General features: G+C 43.9%; 2 protein-coding genes across 3 annotated transcripts in view; one reads left to right on the forward strand and one right to left on the reverse strand.

Moving 5' to 3' along the window:
* The window catches only part of Dnmt3 (DNA methyltransferase 3), a 120,820-nt gene that overhangs the window by 78,720 nt on the left and 17,821 nt on the right, over window positions 1-24,279 (reverse strand). For both annotated transcript variants that reach the window (XM_071719834.1, XM_071719833.1), the window contains exon 2: window positions 6,327-6,370. In XM_071719834.1, the coding sequence (XP_071575935.1) occupies window positions 6,327-6,370 (44 nt within the window). The remainder of the gene's footprint in view (window positions 1-6,326; window positions 6,371-24,279) is intronic.
* Tdg (Thymine DNA glycosylase) overlaps window positions 1-24,279 on the forward strand; it is a 110,816-nt gene that overhangs the window by 58,921 nt on the left and 27,616 nt on the right. The window contains exons 2-6 of the mRNA XM_071719836.1: window positions 6,550-6,617; window positions 9,615-9,832; window positions 14,256-14,584; window positions 16,136-16,277; window positions 21,641-21,710. Of these exons, the coding sequence (XP_071575937.1) occupies window positions 6,550-6,617; window positions 9,615-9,832; window positions 14,256-14,584; window positions 16,136-16,277; window positions 21,641-21,710 (827 nt within the window). The remainder of the gene's footprint in view (window positions 1-6,549; window positions 6,618-9,614; window positions 9,833-14,255; window positions 14,585-16,135; window positions 16,278-21,640; window positions 21,711-24,279) is intronic.

Here is a 24,279-nt window from a genome sequence, read left to right on the forward strand (position 1 = left end):
GGACTTCTCTTGTCTTTCCTTCTTTTTTAACGAGGCCGTCAACGAATAAATATTTGTTATGGAAGTGCAACGAATGATTCTGACAACTCACGGAAGGAAATAAATCTAACTTAGTCCGCTTGGGTCGTTTTATCGAATCGTAAAGACTCCGAGAGCTGCAACATTTTACGTAACTATTTCGCCGTCACTCACTTTTTTCTGTCACATTGCAGTTGTCTTTCGCAGTCGTTGTAAGACACGTTTGTCTGCCCGTTGATCGCAAGCAGCACGCAGAAATTATATTACACGTCAGCTTGTGTAATTAAAGTTTCAATTCCCCCGAGTGTCCTTTGATGCGAAACGCAATAAATCCAGTTGCGTGAATACACGATAATTTATGTAATATGTTAAATATGCAGGCATGTTATATCGCGATGTTGTAACTTTTAAACGTTTACTCGTGTAAGATTAAAAAAAAAAGAAACGCGAATAACTATAATTATTGCGATGCATATAAATAATTGTAAAATTACTTCTCACGAACGCGTGTCACTCTAAATTTGATGTAATAATAATATAATCGTCATATCGAGATATTTTATTTAACGGAGAGATATAAACGGAGAGATAAACCGTCATCGGAGGCGCGTGCCTCGCATAAAAATTATTACCGACTTAATGGCCCTAAAATTTATATTTATCTTCGATTCCCGAGCCTGCGCTGAAATTTCGCGCCAATTTAATTTTGTATTCGTTAATTCCTTTAGTTCACCTTGTACGGAAACTTATCGGCGTGTACGCGCGATGCATTCGAAGGCTCCTTTGACACAAATAGATAACGGCTGATAAACGAGTTAATTTGCAGATACGCCTTTCAGAGACGAGTGCAACTGCTCGTATGAATCACTGCGTTGAAATAGGATCTTGTCACGTTTCGCTCTGGAGGCAAGACAAATGACAATGACTGAATGGTCCGCATCATCGGCATTAATTTTGAAATCCATCATTATTTCCGTTTCGCGTACTGCAAATTGCTTTAATGCGCTTTATACGACCGTCCTGCTATAACGTATTGCTCGCGAAAAAAAAAGAAGCTCGACCTTGAGTCACGTAGCCTTGACGTAAATTCTTTAAAAATACATATGGAGAGAAGAAGAGAGAGAGAGAGGGAGAGGGAGAGCACGAATTCTCCGTCGCAGAATTCGTGCGCGTCATCGAGTGACTGGTATCTAGCGGTTTTCAGGAATACGAGGCTCGTATTACGAGCAGGAGCACAAGTTTGCCGAAGACGACAAAGTGCGAGGCAAGAAGGCGCGCGCGCTCGCACGTGCTGGCGCGGGAAACTTTTTTCCTTTCATCCAGACGCGGTCGTGCAATATTGATAGGCTCGTCTCTAGATAATGGCGTACTATTCCGCGGACTGTAATTGCACGGTAAAAACGGTTTAAAGCCCCGTTCGGTTTCCCTACACCGCCGCGGATAACGTGCGTGGAGAAACGGCGACGAGGAACGGTGGATTCCTCTCTCTGTCTGGGGATATGATAATTATGATATTTAGGCCCGGACTTGACGTTATTACCCGAGTTGGCCGTGAGTCTTTCTGCCTTCTCCTTTCCTTCCTGCAATGTGCCAGCCGCGTAAATTCACGATAAATATATGCCGTCGTCGTCGTCGTCGTCGCCGCCGCCGCCGCCGCCGCCGCCGCTGCCGCCGTCGTCGTGCGTCACGCACACGATCGGAGGCACGGTATATTCGAGGCAAGACAACGTACGATTAAACACGATGAAAGCATTTGTGGTACCCGGTGCTTTACCAATTACGATACGGGCCGGCCAGCTTATTACCCATGAATGCGATATTAATTCGTCCACCGGAATAAGAAATAAAGAGATCAGAAATTGCATATCGATAAATAACGCGCGTACCGACGACGATTAATTAATAAATACAAATTCGTTCTGCAGCTTAATAGCTGTCAGTATTCTTTTCCATAACATATAGATACATATTATACATATCTGTTATTAATATTTAATCATTTATTATTCCTTTATGTGAAAATAATATAATTATTCTGTAACAGAGAAAAAAGGATATTTGTTTACAAGTAGTATTGAAAAAAGATTTTGTTAGAAATATCACGTAACAAATTTTGGCCATAGATACAAAATAATAATTAATAAATAAATATTCACATTTATAAAAACAGATTATACTTGTCGAAAATGAAAACTGGCGGAATGCGCTAATAAATAATAAGTCTCGTCGGCATCTTTAATATATGTATAATATATTATATACATATACATCTCACACACACAAATAACATTGAAACGGTAACCAACAAAACGGAACGAATGCACATTAATTGAAGTTTTAATATATCGAATGTCTAATTCGAGATTCTGTTTGACATCATGGCCGTTTTCACAGAAATTTGAGCAAATTCCGCATGTACAATCACATTTAAGAGACATAGATTGGACTGGCGAATGGACCCCTCCTCGTCCCATCCGTTGTCCCGTGTCGTTGGAGAGATGTGAGGTGAAAATATCCAAAATTCCAAAAGGATAAATATTCTCGAGTGATAGCGTTTAAAACTGATATCGCCGCGATAAAACGTCACGCTCTTCCATATTAATGCGTCGACAACAAAAACATTTTTTCGCCTATTAGCCCCGGTTTGGCGGCTCGCGGCGCTAAAATGATATTGAATGCGCAGGTATAAAATTAAAATGGCTCGCGTACAATACACACGGCCGGCGGCGGCGCGTCCTTGTTTTCGCCCGCGATTTCGAAAATGCGCATCCGGATTTTAATATATAGACGGAAATAATGGAAAAGAGATATTAAATATCGTCGCGCGTGCCGGCGATATTTACGTTTAGTCTCGTGCAAAATATTTGCGCCGCCGTTGAAATCCGCGCGGGTGTATTACACGTATCGCATGAACTCGAAAACGACAACAACAACAATCTGCGCTGTAGGGAGAAGGCACTGCCGTGTTGTGCTGTAGCCTACACCGCCAACCGACGTCAATGGTTCATCGAATGACTTTCCCCAGTGTCGGGTGACAGAGCTTTTAGAATCCATCCATGAGTAAACCAACCCGATGACTGCGAACGTATTACTACTATATCCGGGGGTACCCCTCTCCCCTCCCTCCCTCATCCCGCCTCCTATGGTCTCAAATCGCGCGAGGGTGGAAATGATTTACCGTTTTATCACGATATAATAGTTTATACATATACACATACTTCATTAAATCCACTGTTACTTGTCAATATGTTTGTGCAACTGACATTAAACACGGAGATATATGCAGATTTTATGTCACTTCGTTTACGTCACGAAATGAATATTCTTCTTTCAATTAAAATACAAAAAAAATAAGAGTTATTTTTCTATCAATTTTTATACGTTTATAAGCGTTAATATGCGATACGAAATTTATGAGCGTAAATAGGCGGCGGAAACCTGAGAGAGTACACGGAAAAATCTTTCTCGATCTTCTCTTTCACGCGAGAGTGAACACGACATTCCTCGAACGAAACTCCACGTGTCTCTTCGCAGAGACACGAACGTCTGATCGCGCCTGATTGTATTCGGAGACGAATTAAGCCGCTAATTGCGACTTCCCATGAGGATAATCTCACCTCATTAGATAATCCTGACATTGCTGCACATCGCATCGGTTCTATACGTGCGAGTCTCAATAACGTCAAAGACCGTAATTGCTCGATTCCGCAGCCGTTCGAAACGGAGTTCGCATCTGACAAGCTCGAAACGCGAGATATCGAAAGCGGCAAAGATATATGGCCTTTCCCTACATAACTCTGGCCTAGATTTTCTATAATTTTATCTCTGTTTTCGACTTTTTTTAATTTAACCGATGACCACGTGAATTCGGAGCTGCGTTTAACGACAGAAACTCCATTTAGAATTATTCACACTGTAGTTCTTATGTCATATTGTGTTGCAGTAATAATTAAAATTGTAGAGAAATTTGTTGATTTTATCCGGGACACCGCATAGATCTGAACAAGGCACATCCTCTTTCGCAATACGGAAAACAAGAAGTGATTAGTTACTTTCAGGATATAATTATACCTCCGTGTGCATGTGCGCAACGCCGTCTCCGTAATCTTCGCTATTTATAATCTCAATGGCATCCCCTATCCCGCCTCGTTATAGCATGCCGCTAATGATTTTTTGCCACTGGGTCTTCTTTCAAATATCGTCGACGCAGACGTCGTCATTAAGCAGCCATTACATCTTTTCATTTCCCGCACCCAGAAATGGTGAATAATATTGGTAAAAACTGTTGTAATAGCTTGCATAAAAAAATGCTCGCGCAATTTATACTTGGACGTAAGGTAACGTTTACTTGTTAACCCTTTCGTCGCATATAAAAATACGCGTATGCGTTTACAGCAGAAGTGACATACTCTTGGCGATAAAGAAAGCTCTAAGAAACGATCAATCAAGGCGTCGCTAATCTACATACATGGGAATAACAAACGTGGCCAATGCACCGTAATCGCGGTGCACATGCCTGCCTTGCGCGTTTTTTAAAAGGCAGCCTCCACGGTGCCGCGGCGTAGAAAGGTTAATACCAGTTAAAGTTCAACCGACGTGTTCCCGAGACGAGCGCGATGGTCTGACGATCAGCGTATCGATGCCTCGCAACGCGTCGTAACGACACGACGTTCTTCGCACGACTACGCGCGATAATTAAGTGTCGCTCGACGACGCCCGTCCCGTCCCGCGGCCTCTAATATCGCGGCCGCCCGATAATATCTGTAATCCGCGCAAAATGATTCCGATGCGCGTGGCATGAGCGCGTACCGTGCCTCATAATTAGTTGAGAGACAGAGGGATGGCGCGGCGCAGCGCGGCGCAGCGCGGCGCGGCGGCATAGAGAGAGGAGGACGCGATCATAATTGCCGTTCGCGCGCGTCCGCGGCCGAGTACAATCAATTAAATGGTGCGCGCGTTCGCCATCGCGAGATGGAACAGGGCTCCCCTGCTCCTGTTATAAATCGACATTCCTTTTTTTCCCCTCGAATAATCCCTAATTGAGTGGTCTGCATGTATATCGGAAAGATAAATTTTGAAAAATCGACGTCGCGCCCATGATAAATGCAAATTGCCCATCTGCACTCTGGGATTATCAGCATGAACGTTAATTTCCTAGAATTTATATGTCCTTCTGCGCTTTTAAAAAAAAATTTCGATTATTATTCCCGTGTATTTTAATAAAATGAAGAACGATGCTATCGTGTAACTGTTAAATGAAGTCGCGCGCAACGACGTGCGTTATCATTGCATCAGCATTGTATTTAAATTGTTAATGCGTATCTTTATTACCTCGCGACGTAATCGAGATCGATACGTCGTGCAGTTGAACGTAAATTAAATGGTACCTTACACATCTTATCGTGCTTCCTGCGAATTTTTTAACGCACACAACAATAATTACTCTTCGATAACCGCCGCCGCCGCCGCTGCGGCAGCGCTTTTTAACCAACTTGCACGACGCTTCTCTCTCTCGCCAAGTTTTAATGAAATGAAAGGAAAAACTCGGGATAAAGTTTGAGGCGCCATGTTACGTCATACGAACTAAAACTTATAAAACTTGAGGAGTCTTCATCCACTTGTCTTGTCTGTGTACTAACTTTAGAAAGTACGGCAGCGGGATATTTGTGTGATAATCGCGCAAAGAAATTAATATATAAAAAATAAAGTGTGACATACAATCCGAAATCGCGGCGCGAGCGTGAACGTAAATTAAAGCAGAAGAGATTTACAATCCCCTTTTTGCTACCGACATAAATGAAAACATGCACAAGAAACTATCTTGATAAAGGACAATCACATTACGGAAATTTTAATTAGAGAAAAACCGTTTCCGGCTCTTTCCCTTTTAAATGTGACAGGGAAGAGCTAACTAAAAGAACATTACAGCTAATTTGAAAATTAATTAAATTAAGTACCGCTTTCGTAATGGGTTTGTCAAATGTAATATTCGATATTTTCAATATCAAAGGAAAATTCGATAAAATGTTAAATTATGTTGGAAAAACGCTGACAAAAGGATATCGAAATAATACGTAATTAGCTCCTAGATTATTGATTGCTCGTTTTAATGAGAAGTTTTTACGAAATTATATGTACACATGCTTAAGATTGATTAAATAACTATACGGGGAAATTACGGTAATCCCGTTATCACGTTCCACGTCGGTTTTAACTAGATATGCCGCGCACAATGCATATGTCCGACGAAATCGTTAAATCTTAAAAGATAGCTTATCATTAAATAGACAAACATTGAACGGCATTACCTGTTGCTGCGCAGCAATATGCTGGTGTTCCAAAACATCCGCTTCTGAAAACCAAAAATATTTTACATTAAGTATGCACGAACAATAATTACTTAATTACTTAATATAGTTTTACAACTTTAATTGATATTTAATTGATACAATTTTAAGTGACAAGCGTTTATTATCCAAACAGGTAGCTTGATAGTCCGCGAGTGCTCAGATTTCGTTTCTCTGTTTTCAGGTATCCGTCGCCGGTGCAGAACGGAGGACCAAACGGCACGACGACAATGAATTGCGCGAGTTCTCAAGGTAAGGATAAAAGACTCACCGCCAGACATTACCGGTGAGATCGGCGCGGATATCGTTTTCCGCAAAAGATTCGAAAACAACTCCGCTAATTCAATATGTTGCGCAACGTTCGCGCGTCCGTTGCATTTAATTACTGCCGACCGCGCGCTGGCAATAAAGCCGCCGCGCGATTCGCAATAAAAGTGTAGAGAAGGAGTCTCTCTCTCTCTCTCTCTCTCTCTCTCTCTTCCTCTAGAGCGGCATGCTGGTGCTCATTAATTAGCGGGTCCCGAAAAAAATTTCCCGGCGAAATTTTCTTCCGATTAAATTAGCGTTGCATTAAATTTATTGGCTGAATTCTCTTTCATAAACTGGCGCGCGAGCCGATCGCGTGCGCGGATCGCGGCTCGCGAGCTCTCTCTCTCGCTCGCTCACGCCGCACGCACAGCCCTCGTACGTGTATAATTTGCAAATATCAAACGTCGGGCGGATATTTGAAAATATTGACTCTGGTATTTTAGCCGGGCTGCAGCGCGGCCGGGCAATCTCTCGGGCGCAGAAGGGGGGAAAAAAATTATCCGCCTCATGACGATTCAATATCGCGCGATTATCGCGGCAAAAGGATACCCAGAGAGAGAGAGAGAGAGAGAGAGAGAGAGAGAGAGAGAGAGGAAGGTATCCACGCGCGCGGATCAGATACAATATTAATTTTATATTTTTCGCTACTGTGTGACAGAAGCGCACGTGGAGAGAGAGAGAAAGAGAGGACGAACGCGCGCGTGTGACGAACGTGCGGTCGCCGCGGCTCACACGTACGCACGTGCGTGCACGTATATATACGCCGCGCTGCAAAAAGCTCGTCCCCGCGTTTATTCGCGATTGCGAGCGAGCCATTAAACAGATTCGCATGGAATTTCACGACGAAAAAGGGTCGGCAAGCGCGCACAGGCGTTCGGAAATTGCGCGGAACGCGCAATCAATGAAAAAGCTTCATTTCAACGCGAGCTTATTACGAAATTAATTTTCATTATAATGGGATTCTCGTAAGTATCACTCGCCTTTCTGTATAATATTTTTGTACTGCGGGTTTGCCATATACGAGGGACGCGCAGCATCCCAGACATTTCAAGTTTTTCACACAAATATCGAGCGCGGGCTTTATAGCTCTAATTTTTGATACGAGTTTTGTCAGAAAGATAAAGATTCTTGCCGTAACGATTCGATAAATAATTTCGCGAGTAAAGGCTGAATGTACTAGCGCGAAAGATGATAAAGCAGGGCGACGTTCGCGTTAGGTCGCGAAGCCGAGGGTCGATATCGCGCCGGCAATTGGCGCGAAATTGTAAAAAAATATTTCCCGAGAGCGAGAGAAACCGAGCCGGACAGGTCGGCGCAGGGCGCACGTTATCGCCGATGCGTGTGGCGGGCGCACGACAATCGTCCCGAAATATACGCGCGGGGCAAAATCCGAGGCCAATTACAAACACGCCGTCTCACCGGGCTGTCAGTCATCAATCCGTGGAATATTTTTCTCTGGGTCAATTGAACAATTCTACGCGTCGTCGGACAGCGAGCGGATGGGCGCGAGTGGGCAGGGTTTTAATGTATTTGCCGTTACCAGGGGCTTTCAACGGCTAACCGGTAAATCTTCTGACGAGCGATTAACTCGTTTCTCTCGGTACTCCTCAGCTATTAAATTACCATCGACGATACCGCCGGCAATAAAACTTGTTCGGGGTGATACTAAACCGAGCGAAAGGTTGCGGTTCGGCCCAAGGATTATACAATAATCTCTTAAATCACTTAAATGCCCCGTTTATTTATTCCCCCATCAAATTATCGGCATTACTTTGAGCTTTATCACCACGGTGTGTATTATGAAATTGATTGATAATGTCTTCAGTGACGTTTCAATCTTTATTGTCAGCTGCTTCGTATTCGACGTGGTGAAACAAGATTATTTTTATATTGAATAACAGTTGATAAAAAAAAATAGACAAGACCTTTCGTTACGAATGCAATTAAATCAAATTAAACGTAGATGTGAAACTTTCATCAGTCAATAAAAATCATTTCGAATGCTCTTGGAACTTTATTTGAAAAGTATGAAAGGTTACTTTGCACAATCTTGTCAAGAATTCTTTTTTATTGGCGATACATAGCGGTAAATTTCGTCTCGTTGAGTTTTCGCCGTAGAGAGAAAGTTACAACTTACCGAGCTTTCCCCCGATTTCAAAGCCGTAGAAAAGATAAATTCGATCGTTTGAAAAAGTTCGCGAACAAATATCGAAAGTTTGAAGCGCACTTTGATTCCGGGCAAACCGCCCGGCAGCTGTATCTAGACTGAAGCAGAAAATTCAACTGGTGCCTGTGTTTACCTGTAGCTGCCGAGATTAGAGTTAGACGGTGCTCGATGAGTCAGTCATTTGCTCTCTCTGTTACGCGGAGTAAGTATTTCACAATACAACGAGACGAGATGAGTGACAGGAGTTCCTGTGCGAATTAATAGCGCGATAATTCGAGCTAGTTAGCGTGTACCATACGCGGAAGGAAAATAGAAGAAACACTTGGGGAATGATTAACGAGCCGTCACGGGAGCCTGACGTTTGTGTTGCGCCGAGGTACTATAATTAGGCGAAAAAAGTCTTGTTCCATTTGCACGATTTACCACGATGCAAATATAATATTAATACAAGTAATACGACATTTAATTGGTATTCTTTTCGAACATTAGAAAATAATTCACTCTCAAGGTTCGCTCTAACTTCAGTTCATTTCGCATATTTTTTTCCCTCAACCCCTTACAGGGCGAAACCCGGGGACGGGGAGTTGTTATCGCGCGCGGCTATAAAGAGTTAATTACCGCAATAACGTGGCGCGTCGCGGCACGTCGTCGCGTGAAAAATTTTCGCCCCGCGACGCCCCCGTGAAGCTCGAGGAGCTTCGCCGGTGTCGGGACGACGAGAACGAGCGCCGAAAATCTAAAGGGCGTCGCCCTGTTCTTGTCTCTGTGTGCAGGGGTGATGGTGAAGCAGGAGGCGAGGGACGACGGTTACGAGACGAGTCCGGACCTCGAGATGAGGAGCACCGGCGGTGACAGCAGTCAGCAGTATCACACGCCGCTGACACCACACACGCCGCACACACCGCACACGCCGCACACGCCCCTCACGCCGATATCGGCGACAGCGCATCAACCCCAGCAGCCGGGCTCGACCGCCTCCACCCTCGGACAGGTGAGTTTTTCATATTCGCCTACTCTGCCACTCTGCCACTCTGCCCCTGACCAAGCCCCGTTTCCGCGTGCCTTCCTCCACCCTCGTTCCCTTCTTTTTCCTTGAACTCTTTTATGTAGCGACCGATAGCGAGCGAGTCGTAATTTTATTACCACAATATCATAAAAATAAGCCGGAACTACAGGAAGATTAGTATCGGAAAGTATCGAGAAAAGGTGTATCTTCCGTATATCGCGAAATCATAACGTTCGAGGAACTATAATTGAGATGTTTTGCAGCTAAATTATAACGTTGAAATGTCAGGAATAATGCTACGCTTGCAGAATATATGTATATGCATGTGATTGCTTGTAATTATCCCGCGAGGTTGCGTGTAATAATGGCCATATGGCGTATTCTCAATCGATCTTACGTCAGAATTTTGGATTAAATGCAGCATTTCGTTTCGTCTAATTTACGCTAACTAACATGACAATTAGAAATTAACGCTCGCGCACATTCGACTGCCTATGGTCGTAGATATAAATGAAAAATATAAAACCTGGTATATATGACATAATTCGAAACGATTAAATATACTCCCTTTTGTAATAAAATAACGCTCGTGTAACGCAGTGGTAATAACATGAAATTTACTGTCCACGCGGTACGCGCGTGGATTATTATCTTGAAATTCTGTAGCGCGATAAAGTGTGCGATTTAAAATCTGCAGGTCAAAGATGATTGTATTTATAAAAAAGGGTGACAATTAAATTACAAATAATGTGATCGCGATAAGATATTACGGGTCTTCGTGATCGGGTATCGCGACGCGTATCTTCCGCGTAATCGGTGGAGAAAATATGTTATTACGTACAGAAGAGAAAAAAAGTCGCGCGTAAAATACCAAACTTATTAGCCAATAAAAAGCGCAGGCGGTTCTCATTAGGAACCGCTGTATTGGCGTATCTAGCACCTCGCAATCAAAATTACGAGCAATAAATTGCAATAAAGACGCGCGCAATCGCCACTCCGGGATTTTCGCAATGCCGCGCGAGCAGCGATTTGCATTTTCATGTTAGTTTTACGATCTACTTACGCAACATTACCTCTGTCGCGGTACAATGAAAGCCGTGGATGGGCCCGCGCGCGGTCTTACTTATTTTCCGCTTAATACGCGGACGAAAGCTCTCGGAACGAGTTGTTCCGCGATCGTTTATGCTTTGCATAATTTCTTTGATTGCTGATTAAAAAATTTAGCGCAAAATGTGCAATAAGAAAATTTCTTTCAACAGATATCATGGAAACGTAATTGCATGGTAATTTTAACGTTACACGTTGTTCGATGAAAAATCTTTTTTTTATTTTTACACTGATAACCGAATTTCATTAATGAAAGAAAAATATAAATTAATTTCTTAGAGAAGTTTTTTCCATAAGAGTAGTATATATAATAACTTCGTGATGTATTTGTTTATATCTACGTCAAGAGAAACGAGATATAATTCAACTATGGTGAAAGAAATATAAAGGGAATTATTGCATCTTTCCGGCTTTTGGCTTTTTCACTTTACAAACCGGCAAAATAAAAGCTTTCACAAATGTGTTTCGGATGAATATTTTGACGGTGGTAATTTTCAGGGATTTCAATCAGAACGCGCATTTTCCGCTCATGAATTAATTGCAGATTGCCCAGCTCCCCAATTTGGCTATCGGCGCTATCGCGCGCGAATTACAGAAATTTCATCCGAAATTAAATTGCCATTATATCCGCAAAGTTGTTATCCGCTGTCGAGAGATCGATAGTCTTTTTCTCGAAAATTATCTCGTGACGTGACGACCGATCGATCTCGGTTTTACCAGCTCCTCATTTTAACGAATGAACGGCCGACGAGCGAAGCGAATTTCCGTTGATCGAATTGTTAACCGTGAACACGTCTCGGATTTATCGAGTTCGCATTATTACGCTCCTCTTTTCTTGATCCCGTTTCACATTGTTTTACTTAACCCTTCCCTAGATTCCCCGACGTCCAATTGTTTCTGCGTAAACGAGCCAGACATTCAAAGCGTAGACGCCTTTTTCCGAGACGATTGAAGAAATGAATAGCCTAGAAGAGACGCCAGTTGAAAGTTGTGCATTATCTTTATAGAAAAAAAATTAGTGAAATCGAATTTCTCTAATTGATCTTTTTATTTTCGAATGTGACTCGTTATTACTTTTCTATATCAGAAAGAACACACGGAAAGACGGAGTTAGATAAGCAAAGATATAGTGTATGTTTGCTCTATTATCGCAACGACGGATATTTCCCGAAACACATATAAGATTAATGGCTCTTGAAGTCGATAAACGAATATCGTTTGCGCAACGTCTCGCAATAAAAATCTTCTATTTACCTGTTTTTAACGCAAATATTGTGCTCTATAACATCGCCGGATAAAACAAATCTGTGCGCTACATTCGCGACACGGTTCTTTTGTTTGCAAATAATAACAATGTGGCATACGCGCACGTACATACGTTCTTATCGCACGTAATATTGTCGGCGACTTTCGAGCGAAGCCCCGAGCTCCGTGAAAAAGGGTAGGGATAACGCGTTATCGGTAACTATACCAGTCAGTGCGGCCCTTATCTTCGCGGAATTTCAACCTCGATTTCGCAAGGGTTATCACTGGGTCAAGAGCACGGGTGTGCCGGCTGAAAAGACCGTACAAGGGGACCAGATTGGAGGATATTTGCAAACGAGGGTATGTTTATGTGTCGCGATAAAAAAAAATCCTCGATCCCGCTCTGCCGAATTCGCGTGGTCTCTTTATGCTTTCATTTCCGTGGGCGAAAAAGCGACGGGGTCCTTTCCCCGTGTACATTAAACGCGGCCCGTTGCAGGAGCTTTGTTTTTCTTACATGTTTCTGAACGAAAATAGACACGGGAAGTAGACGCTGTGTTTTCGAGCAAGCTGCACGAAATATTCTGCATCCGCGTATTCGCTGAAATGAACGAACGACAGTGAGATCATTTAAAATTAAGAGTGCTGAATATGCGAATATCGGTAAATTATCGCATTATTGACAGCTTTCAGAATACAATAACGGCCTGTTGAATAATTTCTGATTTCATCGGGCGGGATAGCGTTTCAGGCATTTATTTTAGTCCGCGATATCGGATTTTTGCGCGAACGTCGAGAAGAGTCAGGGAACAAAACGTCACTTGGATACCTGTCGCGTTAATCATCTAACACCGCCTCGTTAATATCGCCACGACAAAACTCCATCGATACAAGGAACTTTTCCAGATAATTTGACCCCCTTTATATTACCGAAACGAAAAATTACCGTACGTTCAACATCTTGTCAGATATTCAGTTCTCATAGAGCTTGTCATTCATCGAAAACAATTATGCATCTTACTCTTATTTCTTTTTTCTAATTTTATATTCAAAAAGGGGGCAGAAAATCACTGAAACCTCAGTTGATTTTAGCTAATGCAAAAAGCAGACGGCACAAAAAAGTGCAACAGGAGAAGAACGGTGATCGCGTCAGTCCGTAACACGCGCAATTTTGCAAAAAAAGAGACACAGCTGCACATTTTACAACCGCGAATAGCTGATACGTTGTACGTGGCCGTGTATTTTCGGTCCATGCGGCAATTGCGCTATTACTATTTCCCCAAGGGCATCGAGAGAGAGAGCGAGCGAGAGAGAGAGAGAGGGGGAGAGGGGGGAAGGAGAGAGAGAAGGCGGGGGGAGGGAGGAAGGGAGAGAGAAAGAGATACATATAGCGCCGGCTGGGATACATACGTTTTATGATCGCCACTGTACGTGTCCGTGATCGTCGGTACATGTTTTACGTCGGGATTGTACGTGCCCAGGAAAAATTTCATTTTTCCGCAGCCGGCCGCCTGCGAAACTTGCGGACGCGACGAAAAATTTCGCGGTGTAATTTCGAGGTGGAATTAAATTAGGCTGGGACATCGGCCGTCATCGCGATTCGGGATATCGCAAGGATAATTCACCGCGACCGGTGCGCTAGCATTTTCCCTCCCATCGTATGTATTATTCAGAGAAACGCGAGAAATTCGGTCAGAGTAAATACAGCAATACGGTCTACCCTTAATATTGCACAATAAAGAAACATCGCGTCGGGACTTGTGAAACATTTAAAGCCTTGATGTGCAATCTTTTGTCATGGATTATATGTTGCGCGAATTTTAATTTTGGACCGAGAGATGCTACCTCCATGCAAAATTTCATTTCGAACAAGGAACAGAAACGTTCAAACACTTTCTCCGGTCTTCCTATCCTCCGTCCTTGATCCTAGCACTTTCGCGGTGCCATTTCGATGCGAAAGTTCTGAAACCTCTGCATTATTCCGGCGGACATGACGGCGCCGAATACGATAAGCGCGACGTGTATCCACCAACGTCTACTGACGCTCTTTTTCCAGGTCGCGATAAAATGCGAGACGCCGGTGGACCCGTATTCGTTCGTCGACGAGGAGATGTCGATGGGCGGCATGAGGACGGCGAGCAGTCCTGGCGGCGGCGGCGGCGGCGGCGGCGGCGGTGGCAATCCCGAGAACATGACGTGTCCGGGCGGCGCCCAACCTGGGCTGTGTACACCCACGTCAACGCCGCCCGGGGCGCTGCCCGGGCCACAACATCATCAGATGAATCTCGTGATGAACGGCGCCGCCAGCGTCAATCCGCAGCTGGCGCATCAGCCGAAGAAGCGGGGCCGCAAAAAAAAGTCGGAGATGATACTCACCCCCGAGGAGTAAGAGTCTAGCATATATAATCAATTACAGAGTGCAACGCACTCGACCGCGATTATACTGACCCCGGTGATTCTAATCTCAGTCCGACGTCGTGCTTCTTCTCGCAACTTCGCCAAAATTATGTACCGCATGACTCTTTGTTACATGTAATTCAATCACATGCTTGCGTAATCGTGGCAAGTTTATAATACACGAGGCACAAGACGAGGCTTGTCGTGTTCGTTGTTAGACTCGCCGTTTAAGAAAAAAAATTAATTTAACTTTGTAAAAGCCCGCCGCGAAATACCGTTCACGGACGTGTGAAGCTGACGGCGCGACGTCAAAATTCATTTACGGTCTCAACCCTTTAAGGACGGGCATCTTGAAATCGCATTCTCGTGGTTCGTACCAACACGGCCGTCCTGAAGGGTTAAGCTAAAATTAATATTAAACAACATTTTATACTTTCATAAAATTGAATTCATAATTACAACCTACGGTATAGAGATAATTATTATCATAATTAATAAATACGTTAATGAGTCCGAAGAGAAGCGAAGAGCCGAGGAGGAACACAGGTCGGACACGAAGCCGCGACTCGATGTAACCAGAGTTAGTTATATATTTGCATGCAGCCACGGTTAAAAATATCCGCTCTGCTAACAATGTCCGTCTGACCGGGCACCATGTTGCTGATCCGATAGGATCTTGAGTTGCGCTTATTTTTGTGAAGCCGGCCGAAAACTTAAAAATAGTTCCGCATATTAGGAACGTAACACGATCAGATGCGCGCCGCTATTACGGAGATACGTCAGGAGATAACGCGCTCATTAAGACGTTAATTGAAGATATTCATGCCCTCTTGACACGTTGTACATCGGTATGTCTATTTAATTGAATACCCTGTAGTGGTTAAACAAAGGCCTATTATGCCGACGTATAAATATCCTGCTTCCCCTATCAACATTTTTTTTTTTTTTTTACGAAACTGCGCGTTACTGTTGCATAAGGCTTGAAAGGAAGAACGGCGTGCGTAAATATATTAATTAACGTGATCAGTCATCTATGTTCCGCTGCAGAACTACGCTAATTTGCACATTTTTTTACAATGCTTATCTCGTATTAAAATATATTCGCATTTATTAATACTTATATCCAGCATATCAACAAAGTGATTTTCATGATTTTATTATTAACGTTTTTTTATCCGAGCGTGTCTCGTTTAAAAATGTAAGGACCATAAATTGCATTTTGCCGTCGTCACTTTATCTTACGAGATCCGAGATCCGAGCTTATTCATCCGTGTATTATTCGCGCGTATTCACGACGGCTTACAAGTCCCCCATTCGATACAAAACGTTACATTGTATTACAGTGTCACAAATCGAAACGCAGTGTCCAAGACGCGCGCAAGTTCGCCGGCTTGGACAAAAAGCAAACGCGGAAAGTCCGCGTCTTCTGCCGATCGAGAGAAATAGTTGCGCGCCTTTCGCTGAATCGTATGACGCAGCATAAAGGAATCCAGCGTATTATTAAGGCCCTCTGTATCCACCTTTTTTTTTTCCTTACAGAGCGGAGCTCGCGGAGGCCAAGAAACGCGCAAAGACGTACAAAGAGAGGAAGAAGCACGACAGGTTCGACGGCATGCCGGAAGAGGAAGTGAGCAAGCGCGTTCTACCGGACCACCTCACCAGCAACCTTGACATTATTATAGTAAGTCCGTCCGTACATATAATTATTCCGTACTAGCATCGAGTAAATACGACCCAAGCTGACCCGCGAGTTATATTCCCGCTGTTCTTTATCGTATATCAATATTACGTCATCTTGTCAAGCCGTGTAAATTTCCGGAGAACACTCGATATATCGCGTATATAAGCGCGGCTATAACTTTACGTTAAAGGTGTTTTGGACAGCTAACAATAGTCATACAATAGAATAACGAGATAGAGCACGCACGCGTTTCAAACGAATCATCCAGTATCGATAAATTGAATTGTCCGCGAGGAATGTTTCATATACTAAATAAGCGGCGTATCAATTCCGCGACTCTTCACCGCCGAACGGCAATGATGATGATTCATTAAATCGCGTCGTAACGTTAACAACAATAAAAACATCATTTTCACCGGGGCGCGAGCATTTCTGCCGGCACGCCGCGTAATTTATAGCCCGGTGTATTTCGCGGCCGTGCGTGTCATTTGTAATGCCGCATTACCAATGCGCCGCGATGTCATTCTTGATCGACGGTAATTAATCCGATACGCGCGTGCGGCACGGCACGGCACGGCCCGACTCGGCTCGGCTCGGCTCTAACTGGCGCGAGAATCCATCTTGGAGTCACTGCCGCGCGAAAACGCGTGGATTCCCTGCACGCGGCGACAAATGGCAATCGCCGCCTCCACAACAGCCGGCCTAATCGCTTTAATGATCCGTGTGCGATTCGGTTATCACGCGGCACGCCGGTCGTCATTGCGTATGTATACATATAGAGAGAAAGAGAAGCTGAGAGAAAACGAAAAAGAGAGAAACTGGTCGACCACACGGACCAGTTTTGCCGATGTCGGGTAACTTAAATCTTAATTGACTCCTCGTCTTTTTGTAGAACAAGTTTTCTAAAGAAAACTAAAGGAAAGACTAAAACTAATTAGAGGTTAAACTCAATTGACTTTGCGAAACCAACAACGGTTCAGCTATTAATTGTTCAACAGCATAAAATATAGGTAGGTACTTTCAGGGATGAAACTGAATCGGGAGTTATTCTCGTGAAATGAAGGGTATCATCAGGATTGATAAATAAGTCAAGTTGTCCGTCAGTCAGGTGAATCCGTCGGTGGATAAAGAATCGACACTGCAATCGGCTAAAATCCGAAAACAATTTCGGGCGATTCTGCAGTGTTCTACGTACGTGTCATTTTCGTCACCACGCGTTAGCGTGATCTTTATTGAATGCAAGCGAGAGAATGGGAATTACGTTCTCGTTACAAACGCGACGACCCGCCGCGCGCGCGTTGATCGATCACCCGATACCGGTGTAAACGGGTATAAACAGTTTAACGGGTGAGCATCATGGTCATTACGAGTGATTGTTATAATCCGATATGCGGCCGTCGTTATCAAAATTGGGGTGACTTAAATGACGGAACCGAGAGGCTCGTAACGATTTCAGTATTTTAATCGTATCACAACATCCCCGCAACGTAGCTTGATTTATATTCACAACCCCCGATTCTCTTTATAATAATGAAATTGTCATATTTTTGACAAGCGCGCACAATTACGTAGTATTATGATGATTAAGAGCACATTGTCGAAGCAATTTGTCGATTAATTTAGTACACAAATATTAAAAATTAAATTTCTACGATATATACTCTCCCTGTGTGCATCTCATGTTATCAATGAGCAGATATTCTAAAACTTACCGAATCTAATCCTGAGTTTTCCGAATTAACTTGATTTTGCAATGAGCATGATTTAGGTCATTCGCAAGGTTCCGACCGTCAGAAATGTCATCAGTGTACGAAAGAAAACTGATCGAGATCACTTCCACATTTTCTTCTCGAGAGAAGGCCGCGTGCGTTATTTATCGTATATAATAAGGTACCAACGCCATCGGCCATTTTCATCCGGGGAGTCTGTTAACGCGCTCCACGGTCCATATTCATATATTACCCAAAACGAGTTGTCACCGTGGTCGATCATCCGTCAAGCGGTGTAAACGCTTTAACGGGCCGTGGGCAATTCGGTTATTACGCCCGACGTTGTAATCGAACGCAGCGGGACACTGTTCGCTGCTCCCCATAGAATGCACCCCCTGGTGCACCCCCAGCGCGACCACCCCCCGCCCCTCTTCTCTCCTCTCAATTCTATCCGTCTCTCTCTTCCGCCCTGCATTCCGTTCCTACGTGAGCGACGCGCGTTGTTTTCAATCGGTGACAATTCCATACCCTTCCTCACGTCCAACCACCACCTCGTGGCCACCCCCGCCCGTCATTTTATCCTCGTTTATCCCGGCCGCCATTCGGCGCCGGCCGAGCGGCTAACGCATTGGCGTTAACGCGCTAATGCGATACGTACTTTATGTCGACGGCGAGCTGCGGGGAATGGGGATGGAGACACACGCAAACATACAAGCGCATACACGCACAGAGGGGTTTGGGGCAGGAGGAGGATTCGCTCGTACGCGACTAATATAACGCGATTTTAACGGTGCGATATACGTCGTCGTGCCGTAGCTTTCTCCCTCTAGCTCTTTCTCTCGCCCTCCCTCCCCCTCATCGGAATCGAAGGTGCGATCGAGAAATGCATTACCCGAATCGCAGAGATACGCGGGGATTCCTCAATAGGCGCGTGAAGCATGCGTTGCGTACTCCACGCTTTACAGATATTTCTACTTAATAGAGAATATCTATTAATAAATATAAGCAAGTGCCAAATTTGTAAATCACGCCTATGTTTTTCGCCCCATTATTTTTTTTAATTGACAATTTTTTGAAAGTATATGCCGTCGGAGAAGAGTTGGGTTCTCGATTTCCAAACCACTGAAATTCAGAAATTCCTGCAACATACATCGCGCGACCATTTCGATCATCATTTAATTACCTTAACAACCGCGATGTTTCACAAGGCACGCGATTCATATAATAGCATCCTCGAGGGCTTGAATGCAGCGCTAAACAGAGGCGAGAACAGAAGAATTCAAACTAATCAGCCGCCGATCCTTTCTCGTGCCTCGCGGACGCGTCGCGATTCTTAATGGAACGCGCGCGCACACGTACACGCACGCGCGCGTGCACACACGCGAGTCCCGCGGACGTGCACTTTGTCATGCAATTATCCCGAGGAGTATACGGCCGTTCCGTTGCGCGGTGAATGTTAATCTCTATTTACCGACGACGACGGCGGACGTCGCGTCGCTGTGGCTAGGCGCGAGATAAACGTCGATAAGTTACGACACAAGATTCCCCGGCGGCGATACAGCCCCCTCGCGCGCACCTTGCACTTGCGAAAAGGTCAGTTGCAAGTCAGGGGAGAAAGAGAGGGAGAGAGAGATCTTGAGAGAGAGAGAGAGAGAGAGATCGCGCGGGAGTGCATCGGCGAGGAGAAGAGGTAGGAGGAGGGTTTAACAACGCGCGAGATGTGCGCCTAATGGTGCTCGCGCGGCCGCGCACATCACGTATCCTTGGACTTTGTCGTTATTAATTACCTAACCGGCGGAGCGAGGAGCGAAGATAATGCGGTTGTGCAACAGGTACCAACGCCGCACCTGCGCCTCCTCCTCCGCCTCCTCCTCCCTCCCGCCGCGCCGTTGCATAATCGCGAGTAAGAAACGCGCACGTGAAGTCGTACGCGAAACGGGGAAAGAAATCGATCCCTTCTCTGCCTCTTTCTCTCCCCCCGATTTAGAGACACTGCGATATGTACGGAAGTGCAGCGTGTCGTCGTGCGCGCGGGAGAGATTAAGTTTAATTAATTCGGTTTACGCCAAAAACGGAACGAAATAAAAAAGCCCTTTTACTAGAGAAAATGTAGGAAATTAACTAAGCGTAGATATATTTAAATAACAGCTAATATTATTTAATAAAGTCGAGCAAAGTGGAATTATGATAACGCAACTCTTTTTCAATGACGATTATTAGAGCTGTTCCAAATTATTAAAAAGAAACGAGTATTCGTTCAATATTCGGAAAATCATCGAAAAAGATTTGTTAATTTCAACATGAGAAGATCATCGCTTTGTTCGATGTGTTCAAAGGTTTCAATTGTCTCATTTTTCATTTCGAAAAGGTATTCATTGTTCCAATGCAATCTGCTGACGCGGTTATATTCATAGGAAATCGAGTAAAATTGGAAAGAGTATTGAAAGTAGGTGACAATAGATGAGATCTTAAAGCAGAATTGCGCCGAGATGCGAAGATATTTGTCCCGTTTTTATTCATCGACGAAGAGCGTATTAAGAGTATCAGTTTTTAATTGTATTTAATAAATATCTTTCGTGACCGAATAAGAAAAATGCTTAAGCACTTAGACGAAAGCTTTCACGAAACAGAACTTGATTGGGCAGCTTGGAATTTCGTATTTTGCAGATTAAAAACGCTCCATTGAAGTAGTATTGCCCTCGTAATGGCGGAATTAATTTCGTCCATATATGGATACACGCAATTTCTCGTCGAGCCTTTTTCGAAAGCTTTGGGAGCTAAATTAAACATTATGCATATGGCGCATTCAAACTATATTTCCATAATGTATGCTTCATTTTATTATACATTTTCCCTCTTTCTTTTTATTTATAATTACGATCGGACACCAAATTTTCTACCGCGTTAAAAATATCATTTTCTAAAGAGATGCCTGTATAAACTCGGTAAAGTTTTATTCATCGAAATGCCTTCATTAAATTCAAGCCATCAACATAATTTGCCATTAGTTTTCATCATATTGCATCTATATACATAATCAATCGCGCGACGGTCTGCCTTAATTAACAGGTATACAGATTTACAATCGATTCTCATTCCTCGTTTACGCGTGCATTTTTTTTATTGCGTGTCAAACATTGAGAGGAACATTGATAAAGCCAACGTTTTTTTTTTCTCCAAAGACTTAAACTTAGCTTTGACAATCGGCAGAAAGCGAAATTAATTACGTCGACAACAATGCGTGACACGAACGACTCTCCGGGCGTTTTTCCTCGTCTGGAAAAAAACTCGGCAGAAAGTCGAAGAAAGACGAAGAGACAATAATTTCGCCGTTTTAAAACACGGAAATAAGTTGGAAATAAGCATGAGTATTAATTTCTAGACGATCGACGCGGAGAGAGAGTTCGAGGAGTTTTCAAAGCGGAACAAATACAAGCGACGTCGAGACGTGAGAGACTTAAGAACATCCGTTTGTTTTTGTATTACTAATGTGGCTAATTAAAATAACAATGAAACAATCGTGTCTGCAATTAGCGAAAACGTGCAATCGTGTATTCGCGATTTATTCAAACTGTTTAGTTTACTATGAGTATTGTAAAATGGTGTTTAGAAATGTTTTAAAGATTCTAACGAATCGTTCCTTTTACTTTGCAGATTGGTATCAACCCCGGACTGTTCGCGGCTTATAAGGGACATCACTACGCTGGACCTGGAAATCACTTCTGTGAGTCATTCTATCTTCCGTTCATTTTGTCAAGGATCACGAAATTTACGTCAAATCAAAACACATAATAATGTTAATTAGCAACAAAAGGTATATTTTAAGTTAAATTAAACTAATTTTATTATGACTAATTTTACGCTAATTCGCATCTTAAACGAAAACAATCAAGTAACGTGACCATAAACAGAAAAATAATAAAAAAGAAGGAGGTGTTTCATGACGAGAGCGGTAAGGAACAGTGAAGTCATAATAATAAATGAAGGAAGAGAGTCTTGTAGCCACTGACAGGTACTACTACCAGGACATGAATTCGCAATTCGAATTCCGAACATCCGTATAAACGAGCGCCAATGTGTCCGACAATCGTGGCGCTAACGAACCCACACCATTACCATAGTCTTGCAAGCGAGCCTCGCCTTTGCGTCTCTCGAAGTTTCCGCATAAAATTGCATAACGTTATACCCGCCCCGGGAAAATCGAGTGCGCTTTACGCGCGCCTCGTCTTAGACGCGTTTCGAGGAGAGTAATTATCAAGTCAACGAGAAAATCAGAGTCGGCGAGAAAAATGGGAGACAGGAGGAGAACGCCGGGGGCGATTATCGTTCAGGGCCATCGCTTCGAAAAAATCGGAGCGATTCATCATCCGCGCATAGGAAATAAACACGGCGAAACATAAACGCCGCTAAGTTAATAGAGCCAACTTTTTTGCATTGATTAATGCGTACGATCAGGACTCTGCGCCTGTGCGATAAATGTAGGCTAGGATTCGTAAATGAACTAAAACGACGCTGGGGCGAACACGGTAAAATTCGCGGATCCGGGGAAAAGCCTGTCGAGAGCCTAGCCGGCCTCTATGACCCGATCGAGCCCTCACCTCGCGCTTTTTTCTGCACCGGGGAACCCGGGATCTCTGAAATCGCGAAGCCTGCATCGATGAGCACACAGCGAGAGCGCGTTGCAACGCGCATAAATCACCCACGGCACGAATGTAAAACCTACAGTTTTAATACGGCACATATCCCATGTACATACGCTATGTGTTTATTTTTGCCTTGCTTGCAACGTCGATTAATACATTTTAATATGATTTATATGCGGCGCACAGCGCGGATACCATAAAAATCTTCATCAATTTCGTACAAAAGCTCACTTCCGGGAGAAGTATGCTGATATAATTGCGTCCTTTGTATCGTGGTCCTCGCATGGCTTGACAATTTTTCTATTAAAAGCAAGAAAGAGTACTAATCGGTGGAAGAAATATTTACGTAATATTAATAAAAAATAAGTATCAAAAATAAGTATTAACATACATAAGTGTATCGGTAAAGAGCTGTTTAATACACAGATCGGGGTCTAACGAAAAAGATTCGAGTAGTTCGATACGTTATTAGTTAAAGGACTAATCAGTCCCTGATTGAAGATACGGTTTTCCTGCTTTTCTTGGATTCGCGCGCAGTTTGATCGACGACGACGAGTAACGACAGCCCCGGCTATCTTCGATGCAACTGCCGAAGCGCACGCACGGCCAGCACGTGCGTATTAATGCGCCCCCATGCACGACGTATCGCTGCCGGGGCCCCTACGATTTACGTGGACCTGCACGAGTCCGCGCGCTTATCAGCGGTGGGCGCGCTGTACGCATACAACATGCTTAATGTAATGTAGCGTAATATATAATATAAACGCACGGCTACCTACAGGTTTACGCGCCCGATTATTACACTGCCATAATAGCCGGAGGCGTTTGCTTTCGTCCGAGTGTATCGCGATCAAATATTTGCCCGTACCAGCGTAATGACAATATAAGATATATCGGGGTACGCGTACATAAGTAAACGCGGGTGCGGTACTATTAACGCATTGTTAATCACAGGCATAGTAACTATACGATCGTTGCTACTTTATTTGCGCGAGCAAACCGGAAGAACATTGTTCGACCGGAAAAAGTATTACATCAGGTATATTACAGTTATAGATGTGGTAAAATCTTCATAATCCGAATGCTCAGAGAGTTGAGCTCTGCTGAACACACGTATTAACTTCATTATCCTTTAACGTTAATAGCAGCTATGCCTCTCTCAGCTCTCTAGTTAGATATCGTCTATCAAATCGTTTCTTCTCTTATCTTCGTCCACCGCGGCGAGAAATTCCGCAAGTTTCTCGCGATTTTCCCTGACCTTTCTCCATATCCCTCGACTATTGCGATTTTTCTAACATTTCGCGTCTCTCGCAAGTTTCTCCGATTTTTTTTCTTTAGCGATCTTGATAATACCGTGAATGAGATGGATCTGCACGCGAGCGTTTCGACTCGCGCGGAGACGCACGGCGCATTCACGCGCGCTCACGTTCGGCCGGTCTTACGTATGCACAATTTCTGATGCGTGCACGCGCGGCGCACGCGCGACCATCCCCGTGCGCGCGTGCATCCGCTCGGGCTTTAAATAAACAATTTTCGCGCTAACGGCCTGGCCGAAGCCCATTACGTACGCATGCCTCCCGCGGCGCCTGTATACGCGCTCATACGCAACATCGCGTATGGGGTGTCCCAACAATAGCATCGTTTCTTTCA

This window comes from Temnothorax nylanderi, unplaced genomic scaffold (assembly GCF_030848795.1).
Source record: "Temnothorax nylanderi isolate EJ_2023f unplaced genomic scaffold, tnyl_v1.0 TNYL_tig0312_pilon, whole genome shotgun sequence".
In the NCBI taxonomy this organism is placed as follows: domain Eukaryota; kingdom Metazoa; phylum Arthropoda; class Insecta; order Hymenoptera; family Formicidae; genus Temnothorax; species Temnothorax nylanderi.